The following is a 15,433-nucleotide window of genomic DNA, read 5'->3' on the forward strand; positions in this document are numbered from 1 at the left end:
GGTTTCTAGTTCTGGTGGTTCACTACAAATGAATCAAATTTAAGTAAAATACGCTGTAAAAACGTTTGACAGTAAAGTTCTGTTTAAGACTGGGTCTAATTATGCTACTACCTGCTACTACATGCCAAATGAGCGGTTAAAAAGAATCTTGGTACCACCAAGCACAAAACATCTAGTTGACACAAACCAGGGTGTACCACGTAAAGATGTTTGACAGTTAAGTTCTGTGGAAGAGTGAGCCTTATTGCGCTGCTACCCGCTACTACCTGCTACTACCTGCTACTACGTGCCGAATTAGCGGTTAAAAAGTATCTACTAAAAAACATCAAGTTAACTGCTGACACAAACTGCGGTGTAGCCTACTGAGGGGACCAGGAGCTGTTTGCAGGTTGTAAGAAACTCTTATTGTGTGTCACAGGCAGGGATGACAGCTCTAGCTCTGGCAGCTAAGGCAGGATATGATGACATCCTTATAGAACTGCTGAACCAGGGTGCTTACCTCAACACAGCAGACAAGGTGAGCTGATCTAAAGTTATATAACTGACATTTCCTGCGCAATGTTTCCGTGGTCGCATGGTGGCATCATACGCTGTTCAAAGCTTATACAGCTAATTGTGAAAGTTGCGCTGCAGCAGCATTCTGCCCAGAATATTTGTATATACCCTTCCGCAAATATGCTAAACATCGTTTTCTTTTCCGTGACACTATAATACTACATCCACCATCGTATGTTTCAATTTATGAACTTTGTTACAACAACCTACAATGTACAATTCACTATCCCAACTTCTCTGCAATACTATTAGATTTCCAACTTTTATAATGCTTTTAATCAATAACTTTTGACTCAATAATTCCTGATTTCTGTCTTCTCATTTTTGCTTTGGCGTGTAATGAAAAATCATTTGTTGATCATTACTAATGACAATAAAAGGTTATACATTTGTACATACGTACATACGTACATACGTACATACGACTAGTGGAGGAACTATATCAAAAAAACTTATTTGCTACAACAATGAAACTGTTTTTAGGAGAAAGGATGAAAAAAAATTTCAAAAACACAAGAATTTCATCATGTAAATAATAAAGTAGCAACAGAACTATAAATAAGATTATCAGATAATCATGATACTTTTATAGAACGGAGACACCGTGCTGCACCATGCCACCAAAGGAGGTCATGCTGACATCATCAGAATGCTGCTGCGGAAGAATCCAGATATTGATGCCAAAGGACAGGTTAGCCTTTTGTCATGATTGAAAAGCCATCATTCCGCTGTAACCATATCTGCCTAAATTCTCTGACAGAACAGTTGCTTGTTTCATTTACTTTTATATCAGATTTAATTTCATGCCAAATTATTGGATTGACCTGTATGGAGAGTCATGTCCAGTGCTCATGTTCTTGATCCTGATCTAATCACAACTAATTTAGGTTTCCTTTTAGTATCTAAAAGGGTAATTAAGAAACTGAATTTCAAAATTGGAAAGCTTAAAACTCACTTATATAAGTGGTTCCAAGACTTTATGGTTTAGCTCAAATATTAAATGTTTCATAATTTTAGTAAAGTTCATTGAAGGGTCATGTGCATCCTGTTAGTATGCCATCTCTGTATTTTGTGATTCATTTCTATGTGCTAACACATATGGGTTGGCATGGTTCGCTCATTAATTAATAGTTGTTTGATAATTAATAATTAATAATAATTAATTAATAAATGTTAACTAATACACTATTAGTCAATATTGAAAAATATCAGTAATTAAATTTAATTGTGGTATTCAAAGTATTTCACTTGTCAAAAAAACTTAAAAACAACTTTCAACATAAACGTGAAGAATGTGTGAACTCGGCAGATGGACTTTTTTTGTATCTTGTATTCGTTTCTAGGAAACTATAGTATGGCGTGTTCATGTTTGTTATAGGATGGTAAGACAGTCCTCTACCTCGCTGTAGACAAAGGAAATGCTTCTCTTGTGAAAATCCTTCTTACTACTGACCCCAACAAGGAGATCAGTGATAAGGTAATTGATTTTTAGCTTAGCTGCTATTTGTCACTGCTACTTCTAGCTGCAAGTTGTATACAGCAATGAGGGACATCTCATGAATTGCTATTGCTTCGGGTCACTGGCCAGGTGCTATTTGTTGCATTTGTCTCACGAGTCCATTTACTTGTCAGTCTTTCTAGATCAAAGGAAAGCCTGGAGAAATGACAAGTTATTTCTAAGAATTCTGCCGAAGACTAGCTTTTTGATTTGTATGACATTAATGTGTATCCTGTAATGTGTATGGTTGCTTATCCACAACGACAACACCTAGATTCTATTTTTTGTTTTTCTGAGCTTGAATTATGAGTTAGCGATTCATTTAGGAAGCTTCTCTCTCCTATTTCAATGTGGGCTGACAACTCCTACATTGCCATATAGTTGTACAGACCAGAAAAATTGCCCTCAACATAGTGGTCCTACAAAGCAGGATAAGGGCTCAATCTAAGTATGTTGTTTTACAAGAAAAGCTGTTTCCTATTCAATTTACCCACTTTCCAATTGTTAATAATGAAGTGTTTGCCGTCTATATGTAGGAGGGAAACACACCACTTTTGCGTGCTGTGCGAAACCGGAGTTGTGAGGTTGCGTACCTGCTGGTAGAGAGAGGTGCGAAGGTGTCAGCTGCAGACTCTGTAAGATTGTAATCTTTGAATTGTAAATTAATTATTAAAATTTCAGATTTTTACTATCCTTGCTATTATCTGCTTCACTGAAAGTGTTTTAGTCTGAGAATGTAGCAATGTGATAGTGAAATACAACTACTTGTGTGATTAGAGCAATGGTGCTAAGTGGCACGGGAATGTTTAAGAGAATACGACGTTATAGATAGCCTTGTCAATTTTGGAGTTATCATTACTCGTACCTGAAAAACTTCTGACATAATCTACATGTAGATAATCTTGGAGTTGTTAATCCAATGTTGTTATTAGCAATACCAGAACGGCTTGTGCGTATAGGAGACCTAGTCCATCTTGGAGTCGTTATACCAATGTTAAGTTGTTATTCTAATGTTATTATTAGCAATTATACTAGAACGGCTTGTGCGTATAGGAGACCTAGTCAATCTTGGAGTTATTACTACCTACACTGTACATGTATAAAGCTTTTGCATGTAGAGAATCTAGAAAATCGTGGAGCTGTTATCACAATGTTAAATTGTTATTCTAATGTTATTATTAGTAGTACCGGATAGGCTTATGCGTATAGGAGACCTAGTCAATCTTGGAGTTGTTATACCAATGTTATTCTTACCATTCATGGGCTGTTTTGTTGTATATGTAATCTGGATGTCGCCACTTCTCTGTCATAGAAAGGAGACACAAGTCTACATATAGCGATGCGGGCCAGGAATCGAAGAATGCTAGAGCTGCTTCTGAAGAACCCATCCAACTCACGGTATCTCTATGTGAGCAACAAGTGCGGCGAGACACCGTACAGCATCGATAGTGGGCACAAACGCAGCCTCCTCTCTCATATATTTGGTGCTAGTGAGTATTTAATAGCATTTACATTTTCTATATAATTCCTTGTAATTTTTATTTGCTGTTAGTTTAGGTTTAGTTGATTTTCAGAATTGAAAACCAAAATTAAACAAGATTTTCAGCTACTAATTAATTTCTTATTAGTAAAGAAAAAAATTGGGAAATTATTTAAAGTCTACCAGGTTTAGCTAATATTCTGTCAATGTAACATAATAATCATAGTGATAATAGATATTATAATCAGTTTGGAGTTATTGTACCATTGTTGTCACTACCTCAGTTGGTAAACTTGAGCATCGCTCATGACATTACTTTGTAGAAGCTTTTGCATGGAAAATTTTTTGCCACAGACGAGATGGTAAGATAATTAGTTTTGTCGCAACAATTTCTAGTAGATAATTTTGATAGCTAGCATTGACAGCAGTAGGCTTCAGTAAGTGCACATATAGAAGTTATGTTAGCTGCTTCGTTTGGAACATAATTAGAAAGGATGTTGATTGTTTTTTTCTTTTTTTTAATTCAGCAAACTGGTGAGCCATTTCTATACTGAGTCATAGACAATTAATATACTGTTAGTTTGTCACTTCGAAAGTTAGCAATGATCGATTCGCATTCTGGCAGAAGGTGATAATAAGTATTTTTCACGCAGGGTCATTGAATTCACAAGAAGCTGTAGAGTCTCAACTTGGATACTCTCTCTATAGCTCATCTCTCGCTGACATACTCTCTAGCCCTACGCTCAACACGCCCATGACCGTTGGACTGTTTGCCAAATGGGGCAGTGGAAAGTCATTCATGCTTAACAAGCTTAAAGGTATGGTGATGTTGGAAAGTTATACCAATTCAGCGATAGGTTGTGTTGGTTGCAGCTACAACCAGCGTCTAAATGCCCTTAATGCTGAGGAGCTAAATGTGTTTTTAGATATTTGCTGTTTAAAATATTTAAATCGAGTCTCCAAACCACTTGACCATCCATTACATTCCTACTTCCCAAAAAAAATACTTCACCTCGTACTAGACACCAACATCTTATTAATAAAACAAAAATTATGCAAAAAGAGCCTTTTCTTTCTGTGCACATAATTTACTTTACTATTTTTTTTTATTTAATTTTACTTTTATTTTATGTTTCATGGTCTTATTTGCTCCAAACAACATTGACCGGCGTAAATAAAGTTAAGATCTATTTATTCAGTGACAATGGTTTTAATTTGATGGAATTCTGTGATGCAGACTTAGTTTGTCTGCTGTCTTCATCATCAGGTTGTTATTACTTTTATTATTATTATCGCCTGTTCCTTCTTTTTTCATTTTTATAAATTTTGAGATGCTATTCATTGTTTGAAAAGCGAATTTTTTAATGTTACGTCATGTTTGCTGTTATGTCATAGCTTAAGCTTTAATTAGCTAGCCCTATACTATGACCATGTGATATTTTAATTTAAGCTCAACATAAAAATCATATTTCTCTAAAACATCAGTGGACTTTAGTTTAGATCCTGGTTTCTAAAGGTCAGATGGTCTATTGTTTTAACCTATCAAATTGCAAATATCAGTTTTTATGCGTGTTTTCATTTATGGAGCATCTGAAAAGGCTTGTATTAGCCAATAAGAATAGTGCCTTATCGCTGAGGAAGTTTTGATTAGCTTTTTGTTATAAAATTGTTTTTAATCGTAATCGCTCCTAAAATGAAATATTTTGGAGTGATGGTTATTGTCAAGTGGTCACAATGAAACAAGCATATTGTTAGTAAGCTGTTGGCAATCTTTCACAGTCATCCATTGGATAGGATAAAGGTGATGTGTGATTGGTTCTGCTGCACCTGGCAGCAGTTTCATAGTGCCTTCAGGAATAGCTCAGTTCTAGTAATACTTGTCAGTAAAACATGGAATTTTGCAATTCTTCTCCTGTCACATGATTTCTACCTCTGCTATGTGTAAATCAGATTCATTGGGAGAACATACTAGACTCTCTAATCCAACCTGACTTCCTAAATATGTATTATTTAAGAAGTTATTGCCTCATGTATTATTTAAGATATTACTGCCTCATTTGTTATTTAAGAAGTTATTGTCTCGTGTGTTATTTAAGAAGCTATTGCCTCATGTGTTATTTAAGATGTTACTGCCTCATTTGTTATTTAAGAAGTTATTGTCTCATGTGTTATTTAAGAAGTTATTGCCTCATGTGTTATTTAAGAAGTTATTGCCTCATGTGTTATGTAGATGGTTTGCTGTTAAAAACGATTACTATGAACTTAGCCTGCCTGCAACTGATTTCTGTTATTTGCAGAGGACATGGAGGCTTATATGAAACAGTCACCACAGATCTACTTCCAGTTTTCCTCCCTTATCTTCTTCCTTAACTTCAGCATCTCTCTTATTATCGGGCTGCTGCTCACCGGTTTCTATGGCTGGAAGGTCGGCCTCGGTGTCGGACTCTCTATTTTGTTTCTCATCTATGTGCTACAAGGTAAGCGTTTTTACCTCTCGACTTACGAGAGAAGTTATATTGGTGATTCGAGAACTGTTTGAGTCATAGTTTTTATTTTGGTTGATATCCTCTAGTTGACCTAGTACAGTATTACCATGTTGTGCACTTGCAAAGGAAGCTATTATTCTCCATTTACTGCTTGTATTTTCGTCTGAAGACTAATTCACTTGACATTATTCTCGATAAAGTTGGCCTTATTGTCATGTATAACATGCTTTCTAGTCAGTTGAACAAGTCAATCTATGATACACGTTTGTTTTAAGTTATGTTTATATCATGCCAACGAGTACCCAAATAGTCATGTACAATTATCTTCATGGACACACATTGTTTTAATGCATGAATATACATACATCTACTAGCCAAATGCCAGGCATTGCACAGGTAATAGAATAAATACCTAATGAATTTGGGCAACTTACCTGGAAAGCTAAATCTTTATCAAAATCAAAATCTTTACTTTAACAATACCCTCATTTGGGCCAGCTTAATACTCGTTATGCTTAATCAATGTAATGAGTATTTGCCCAAAGATTCCATTGTATTCCTTGTAGCTTCATGGTTAAGTTTGCCACTTCTAGATCTGCAAGTCCTAAAAATAAATCTAGTACTTTGTGGACTTTTCATTGCTAGATTTTTGATTCTATAACTGGACACAAGGTTTAACAAAAAGACAAACCCTGAGATTTATATATATATATATATAGATACAAATTGGTAATATGTAAATATATCTATATGTAGATTTATTTATTTATGCTATATCATTATTTTCTTTCTTTGTTTTACGATATTTCTAAATTTATGCCTTTAGATAGTTATCTATTTATTTATTTGTATACATATTTGCCATCAAGAAATTGCAAGCAAAGAAATTATAGTAGCCGAAACAGATGAGTGCTATTAGTATTTTAAATTTTATAGTTACTTGCAATTATCATTATTCTTATTCTATTATGTTGAGCACTGTACAATTACTATTAGATTAGTTAGTTTTTAATAGCCTGGCTACCCATTTCTGATCTATAATTATATCTGTATACGCATGTGTACGTGAATGTTCCTACATACAATCGATATCAGTGTAATGTTATTTTACATTTTAGTTGCAAGATAGCATTTTTAACTTTATTTAAAATGTATTTGTATATGTTTATAGCTGCACTGTATTGCCTTGAACAGAAGAAAGGATGGGACTGGGTTGTTTATATCAGCCATTCCTTTGCTAAAAAACTGCAGAAGCTCAGGCTATTACTCTATATGCTCTTCTACAACCGTCCTTATGAGACGAGTGATGATACTCTCTGTCACTCTATCAGGTACTGAGGCTATTATACTTTTCACTTGTCTTAACAGAGCTTACCTCGCAGTCACACTAGGTTTTCCCGTAAGGTTGGTAAAGGGATTTGAAAGACATCATAATCTGTTGTGAGGTTACAAGTTGTGAAACAAAAATAACTGGTAAGCAATGACATTGACAAAGAAATTTGGCTTATGACTATCTACTGATATAATCTGCACGATTAATAATATAATGCAATAATATAATAAACATTGAAACAAATATATGCAATCTTGTACTTAGGATTTTGTTCAAAATTAATATATTACAATGGTTACCGTATAACAATAGTTAGCCATACAAGAGCACTATATTTATCCGTAAGTGTTATTACACAGCGGTAGTTCGCTGTATGTCCTTCTGTAGGTTTTTCCTATTATGACCAAATATGGATATGACTTTCTTCTAGTAGTGATAGTCAGTAGATGTAGTTAGTAGCTGGCTAATGCAACCATGCACACCTTCACTAGCCTCTTTGAATAAATCAATAACTTGACCAAGTTTTTTTTCGCAGTTTTATTATTTAGTTAGCAGTTCATGCAGGTTTATCTAGAAGGTCTTCTCGCCGAGTGGTTCATGGTATTTGCTGTCAAACATTTCTATATACAACTATATGTGTGGAATGTTCTTTCGGGGTTCATTGTAGCGGGTTCTAGAAAATGAAATAATACAAATTGCTCCTGAAGTTAATGTTTGAACTAATAAAATACATACACTTGTGTGGGCTGTTCCAGTTATGAGAGAGATTTCAGGTAGGAACCTGCCTCTGGCTTGATATGCATGGCAAGTCATCCAATATTTTCTCAACATCTGTCTGCGTTCCCTCGTATGTTGTTTGCATGAGAAGTAGAACTAGTGGATGCAGTGATGTAGTGTGGGTAGGTTAGCTGAAAGCTATCACACTCAGTCTAATAGTAGTAGCTAGTAGTACATGTTAGCTTCATTATTTGGAAGTTTCTCTTTTTACATTTTGGTTTTTGTCAAATAATAATAATTATTATATAAAGAAAATAGCTACTACAGCAGTGTGCATAGCAACTACAGTGGTGTGCATAACAACTACAAGGGTGTACATAACAACTACAGTGGTGTGCATAACAACTACAGTGGTGTGCATATCAACTACAGTGGTGTGCATAACAACTACAGTGGTGGCAACTCTGCGTTCATTGTTTATTAAAAGATGTGCTCATCCCACATCTCAGCTTAGCTTAAAGTACATAAATCTATACATCATTTTAAAGCTTAAAGTGTAATCTTTTCATCCAGATGAATGAAGATCTTTTGTTTTTCGACTAGAAAGAGTTCCGACCTAGACTGAGCTCTAATCTCAGGACTTACAGTAAACTTGAGAGTAACTTTTAAGCTTTAGAATAATGTATAGATTTATGCGCTTAGAGCTGAGATGACTTTCAATTTTAATTAGCGGCAAACACGGGTTGCCATAATTTTGCACATCGCTGTTTATCAGTCTAAATGAGGTGATGCATGGGCTTTAACTCTTTGTACAGAAGGGAAAGGAGAGTGTACTGGCAATAAAAGTGAAAGCAAGCCGAGCTCACTCATAGCTGTTTATTATCTTTTTATCTTTTGCTAACATTCAAGTTTCCTCATCATATAACAATCTAATTTATTATCATAACGCACAGAATCAGGTTTGAAGATAGCTAAGTTACAACAACTTTGATTTTTTTATGCCAGGACAGACTTCTAGTATAGACACAGAAACATCGAATATGTCTGCTTACTTGCTACCATTGTGACATTGACCTTGCATTGTTTGTAGTTTTGTGTTCGCGAATAGTACGAAGCTGACTAGCTTGGGAGGAGAGCAGTCTTTGGCATCAATGATTGGGTCGTTGTTTGATGCCCTCGAGAAGCGTTATGGTGTCATGGTCACAAGGCTATATAAAGTGTTTGGGTCAGACAAAGGTGAGTTATTTGTGCATTGCTGTGTAGGTGAAAGGAATATGGTAGTCGGTCTACTAAGCCATAAGTAGATAAGTTTGAAACCCAATGAAAGCAACCTTTTTTCCTGACCTGTCGGCCTGGTGACGAACAGACGGATGGACACAGCTTATATAATTGTTAAGGTTTCCGTAAAATACAAGTCAGATCCTGAAAACTTTCTGAATTGCTTTTTAAACATGAAGTTTTATAGTTTTAATATGCGAGTGGTTTTGGGCGCTGTAAGCAATACAAATATGATTTAGAGTTGTGTTCTGCTGTATTATATCAAGTTACACTCTACGATCTGTTCAGTCAATCTGTACTATAGCTACTTGTGTTATAGAGAAAAGGAAGAAGTTTAAGAAACTCTGCTGTATACCATATATTGTAATCGTCATCTTCATTCTCGTCTGTCTTATTACCGCTATAGCTCTTCTCTGGGCATATCCACCTCCCTTCAGTAATGTGAGTTGTCTCCTCTTTTTTGTATTTTTATTATCTCAGTTTTATTGTAATCATGGCAGGAAGTTATACAAGTAAAAAAACATCATAATACGTCTTTTCTTGTAAACAAATAAAACATGTGCATAAAAAACTGAATGTTTTTCAAAAAGTTTGACTTCTCAAAATATTTAGTTTTTTTCAAAGATTTGTGTATTGGGATTCTGTTTACTTGCCACAAGCGGTATGAAGCTTAGAAGTTATTATTTAAAGTTTTGTTTCAGTATAGCAGTCATCTTATGTCATATTATTTTCATTTGTTTTCCCATGATATAACATGCTTAGAATCACTCAAATCATAAAATGACGCATTCAATGTATGGTTTTATTCATGGCACTTCATTTCATACATGTGTAATCCTCTAAGATCAAGAAAGAAGAGGGAATGAAAGAAACTTTTTTTAGACATTTATGTAATGTCTACAGGCATAATGGATCATCCTGTATACACGCTTGTAGATTGTTTTATCAAAAAAATGAGTTTTAAGATCCAAAATCTTAGCCATTGTTACTTTTCTCTTTGAAAGCTAGCTATAGCTGTGAACAAATTGAAGACTGGCTGCTCAATTGTAATTGTATTCCGAGAATCTGATGCTTTTGCAAGTTTTATCAATCCTCCAAGATGGAGTATGATGCCTGCACACAGCTTACTGCGTACAGAGTCTATGCATGCTTTTAAGAACGTTGTTTGGCTTCGTGATCTTGGCTAGACATGGCTAGTCCCACCGCAAAGAAATGGCGACAAATGAAGTTTCTGATTTTTTCTCGTTTTCAAATTCTCAAAAACGCCTTTTTGAGAATTAAACCCTAGCCCTGTCAAGCATTCTAGACCACTAGATCTACTGATTATTGATCTATGGTTATTCTACTGATTTTTTATAGAGTTATCTAGTGCACTCTTCTGCATACTTACCCAATTGTCTGCCGTATTTTAGAATCCTCAAGAGATCAACATAGTCATGCTAGTACTCATCTGTATAGTAGCTCTTGCCCTTCTCCTCTCAGTGCCCACTTGTGGGAGAGCCATAGCCGCCTATGCAAACTCACCTAAAAAGAGAACAATGAAGGCCTCTCAGTCTTTAGATGTCAGCAAAAGTGACAACTTTCTGAATGTACTTAAAGAGGAGGTAAGTGCGAGGGAGATAATTCTGTTTTAATTTGATGTTGAGAGTTAGGTATGTGAGCTAGGTAACCTGCCCACAGCTGAGACTGCTCAAGTGGTGTGTAGTACCTATTACCCTACATTACCAACGGTAATATTAGCTATGATAATAATAAAAAATACAAATATAACATAATAATAGTAATCCATAGTCAATATACAGAGGGTCCTCGATTTACGAAGTTGATACATTTTTATGATGCGGTGTAACTCACATTTTAGTGTAATTCAGAACATCTGAATGCGTTACTCTGTAATTTTATTAATATCTAGTTTCACCTCCATGATGACAGCCTTTTTTTTCACTGATGCATTACCATTAGAAGAATCTGCATTGCACTTTGGAGTCATAATAAAAGTCATATACCTTTTATCAATAACTATGATTAATAAATATCAACTAAAGTAATTAAATGAAACTAAAAACTAAAAAAAAATATATAGTATACAAACAACTGCAATTTATCCGTATGTGTATTTAAATTAATTAACCTGTATAATGCTTCTTATCAATGTTTTCCATAGAAAGAATATTTGCTCCTACACCCTGCATAGTGCTGTCTGACTCTTGCTGATCAACTAGCCTCGGTGATGAGGTTGGTTTGGGCGCCTATAGCATAACCCGTACTGACCAGGTATTGTTTTATCGGTAGGTGCAGCAACTCTCTACTCTCGTGACCAGCATGGACAGGCATGAGTCTTTGCAGACAAGACTGGTGCTTATTATAGATGGTCTAGACAGTTGCGAGCAGGGCAAAGTTTTACAGGTGAGCCATTTAGTCCGTTACATCATCTTTAGCTTTCAGCTATCACTGTAGTTGTTACTATGGTTACGAGAGTGAGATTAGCCCTTAGGAATTTACTGTTTATTTTTGCAGGTTTTAGATGCTATTAACCTCATCATTCCTGAGAATTCTCCATTTATAATTCTTCTAGCCTTGGATCCTCATGTCATCATTAAAGGAATTGAGGCTAACCAGTTGCAGGTACTCCACTTGTTGTGTTTGTTGTAATAAAAGAACGGTATCAACACACTTTTGTTTGTAACACCTGATCTGGTCTATATGTGAGCCATCATTCTTATAAACTATTAATGCTGTGGCTCTTGCGTTCAATTTATCACACTCGTTAGTATTTCCACTTTTACATTTATTTCTCTATAGTTAGCCGAATTAAGCTTTTAACCAGGCGCTGCCACAAAATCTTTTGGAGGCATTTGCTCAGCTGTTTGCTATTCTGATGGTGATTTGAAAGAAACAATTTGTTTTACAATCAAAAATGGGACTAAGAGTGGCATGTTTGGTTTTGCAGGCGCTGAGGGACCAGAGTCTCAATGGATATGGTTACCTGCGGAACATAGTTCACCTTCCCTTCTACCTTCAGAACCATGGGTTGCCACGAATGTATACTCCAAGCGAGAGTGCACAACTCCGTAAATGGCAAAATGCTCCATCACAGTCCAAGTATAAGGTGCCTGACTTGCATGCGTGCTATTGTTATGTTATGTTAATTATGGCATTATTGTTAATCAAAGTGGCCTAGGAACATATACATGTATCTCGAGTGTTTCATTTGCATCTGTATATGGTTTTGTTAATAATAACCCTAAAAGATTTTAACGATGATATATTTTTCTGGTTTTGCCATGAGAGGTCGCCACTGCAAATGGTCGTTCTTCTGGTTTAGGATTTACTGTGACAATTTCCTCATGAGATTTGGCATTAACACCACCAAAGTGCCTTTGTGTGACTTTAACCCTTGACCTACTAATCATAAGCTTTTGCTCAGACCCATGACCGTTGACCTACGACCGCTGACCTACGATCACTGACCTACGACCGCCCTATTATTTCTCTCTTTCTCAACTATTCAAGTTTTATGCATTTACTCACATGCATAAAAGGCTTAACTCTTCAACAACGGTTCAGATATTTTACAGGTCTGTTCTGCCCTAATATTAATCTAAAACTACTGCATTGCTGTATGCAAATTCCAAAAAAGAAGACAAGCAATCGGTATCCGTTATTTTATTGTTCTTCTTGTATATGAAATCACTTCTTACTTGCAATTCTCTAGAATGTTCTTACAGGGTATCGACAAGCCGGCTTCAGTCGTCTCCTCTACCGTATCTCTCGAACCTCAGCGGAGACGTAGTATAGTGACAGAGAGTATAGGCTTGGAGCCATTGCACCATCTGGCAGCTGATATGCCTAAGGGTTTAATGAAGAACGACTACTTTGTTGACATCAACCCTCGGAGCATGAGACGTCTTATGAACATAATAGCGATGGCTGGTTAGTACAACTCACTTCCTTCTATGCAGATGTTCTATTTGATCATAGATGTATGTCCATGTTCTACATAGATGTATGATCTGCGGTTTACAGTGTCAAAGCTTTTGGTAGCATCTCTTGTTTCCATCAGCTGGAAGTGATGTGCATAATTGGAGACGCTGCTGATTTTATTCCTATTATATTTGTTAATCACTGCGTGACTTAGATTTTATGTCATTGCTGTTCACCCAATCAATCATGAAGGCTAGAAAACTAGGCTAAGCTAATTGAGTTTACCACAAAACTTAAGCCTTAGAACCATGAGTCTAAAGTTGGTTACTTTTTCCTTTATGCCATGTGTCCCACATTGAGGTGTTGTATAATTTAAAAGTTATTTGAAGGGATATCGAAGAATAGCACTATCAAAGCACGTATTATCTCCTTTTCCTTGCCCCAATTAGTAGAACTAAAGATGTATTCTCTCTTCTGATAGGTCGGTTGCTGAGAGCGAATGATATAGATTTTAACTGGTATCGGCTCTCAGCCTGGATAAATATCACAGAGCAATGGCCTTATAGAACATCGTGGATACTTCTGTACTACGAGGAGATGGAGGGGAAATTGGATGACAATCTTTCCTTACTCTCCATATATGATACGTGAGTTCTGCACCACTACTAGGCTGTTTTATTTTTCATGGTAATGGTTGTAAAGCTCGTTTCATTGTGCATGGTTTTTGATATTGACACATTCATGGATCTGCACTAACATTCAGCCGGCGAACAATTTAGTAATAATTTACATTTTTGGGTTTTTTGATTCAAAGATAAACTTGCACAAAATTTTAGCAGATTTTATCAGAAAGTACTAGTATTTTTCTATCGTTTGCGATTGTTTTTGCTGTTTGAGGTGATCCGACTGCCAGGATGTTTTAAGATTAGAATCAACAAAGCTTGGTTGCGGTTAAAATGTTCAGAAGCAAAATATATGGGAAATGACATCACTAGTTGCTATAGTTGACATCGGCTATTGTGTTCAAGTTGCAACATTCCGCGTTTTTTTCAATCACTTTGCACACTACAGTAGTACTTCAACTTACGAGTGCTCCAATGTACGAGAAACTTGAAATACGAGCCAGCTTTTAAGCAAGTTTTAGCACTAACATACGAGCCATGTTTGAGATATGAGCATGTGAGTTAGTTGCCAAGTATGTCGGAGGTGTTTTTTTTATGAGAACAGCATCACTCTGTATTTTTCAACTGCTCAGGTTATACTTTTGTATCGTGTTTTTTCTGCGCGATTTTCAGTGCAGAATTATGCGAATTGAAAGTACTGTGCGTAGACCGAAAGTTTGCCATTAAAATGAAAGATAATGCAAAGAAAAAGCGAATGATAACAATTGATATTAAACGGAAAATTATTGAAAAATATGCGAAATGTGTATGCGGGATTGAGCTAGCTCAGCAATATGACAGAAATACATCCACAATTATCAAATAGAAGGATTATATTTAGGGCATTTAGTTTGCCAAATGACTAACCATAGTTTCTAAACGGCGCATCGATCTTCACGACCGCTGATGGAGGGACTGCTCAAGCATTGGATAAAAGACAAAATATTGGCCAGTGACAGCGTAACTGAAACGATGCTATGTGAAAAGGCCGGTGCTATCTATCAAAACTATAAATATAGACATTCAGATAAGTTGGCGAGTGGTCGTGTATTAACCCTCAGTGACGACACCTGTGTTCGTCCTAACCCAACATGTTGAAAGGGCGACAAAGGCAAATGTCCTTATATAGGTTTCTCCTAAAACGGCCGGCTAGTCGTGAAAGTGAAACAAAGGAAAAATTAGCTAATCGGCGAGAAACTTAAAACTATGAACGCCGACGACATTTTAATTACGTTAAGTTAAAAATGAAAGTTTGCTTTTAGATTTGCTTCTAAGTTTGTCTTTTAAGACTTTGATAAAATCCAAATTTATCAAAGTCAACTGTTGTAATGAAGGATAACTTATCTCTCCCTCTCTGGCAAATGCTAGCGTTAGCTGCTATTGTATGTATTTAATTGTACATTTTAATTAATCACATTTCCTAGAGTATGGAAACCATTCAATATATATTTGATTGTTCTATATATCAATAAATTGCACCAACATGAGAGTAAACTGACA

General features: G+C 35.9%; 1 protein-coding gene across 4 annotated transcripts in view; it reads left to right on the forward strand.

Annotated features, from left to right (window-relative positions):
• Positions 1-15,433, forward strand: part of LOC137407373 (kinase D-interacting substrate of 220 kDa B-like) — a 56,352-nt gene that overhangs the window by 30,501 nt on the left and 10,418 nt on the right. For 3 of the 4 annotated variants that reach the window (XM_068094006.1, XM_068094010.1, XM_068094008.1), the window contains exons 7-22: positions 419-517; positions 1,148-1,246; positions 1,934-2,032; positions 2,590-2,688; positions 3,366-3,543; positions 4,187-4,351; positions 5,831-6,010; positions 7,191-7,350; positions 9,160-9,305; positions 9,667-9,788; positions 10,760-10,951; positions 11,640-11,753; positions 11,835-11,972; positions 12,298-12,456; positions 13,076-13,280; positions 13,753-13,918. In XM_068094006.1, coding sequence (XP_067950107.1) covers positions 419-517; positions 1,148-1,246; positions 1,934-2,032; positions 2,590-2,688; positions 3,366-3,543; positions 4,187-4,351; positions 5,831-6,010; positions 7,191-7,350; positions 9,160-9,305; positions 9,667-9,788; positions 10,760-10,951; positions 11,640-11,753; positions 11,835-11,972; positions 12,298-12,456; positions 13,076-13,280; positions 13,753-13,918 — 2,321 coding nt within the window. The remainder of the gene's footprint in view (positions 1-418; positions 518-1,147; positions 1,247-1,933; positions 2,033-2,589; positions 2,689-3,365; positions 3,544-4,186; positions 4,352-5,830; positions 6,011-7,190; positions 7,351-9,159; positions 9,306-9,666; positions 9,789-10,759; positions 10,952-11,639; positions 11,754-11,834; positions 11,973-12,297; positions 12,457-13,075; positions 13,281-13,752; positions 13,919-15,433) is intronic. The other variant, XM_068094007.1, reaches the window with a different exon arrangement.

This window comes from Watersipora subatra, chromosome 10, assembly GCF_963576615.1.
Source record: "Watersipora subatra chromosome 10, tzWatSuba1.1, whole genome shotgun sequence".
Classification (NCBI taxonomy): Eukaryota; Metazoa; Bryozoa; class Gymnolaemata; order Cheilostomatida; family Watersiporidae; genus Watersipora; species Watersipora subatra.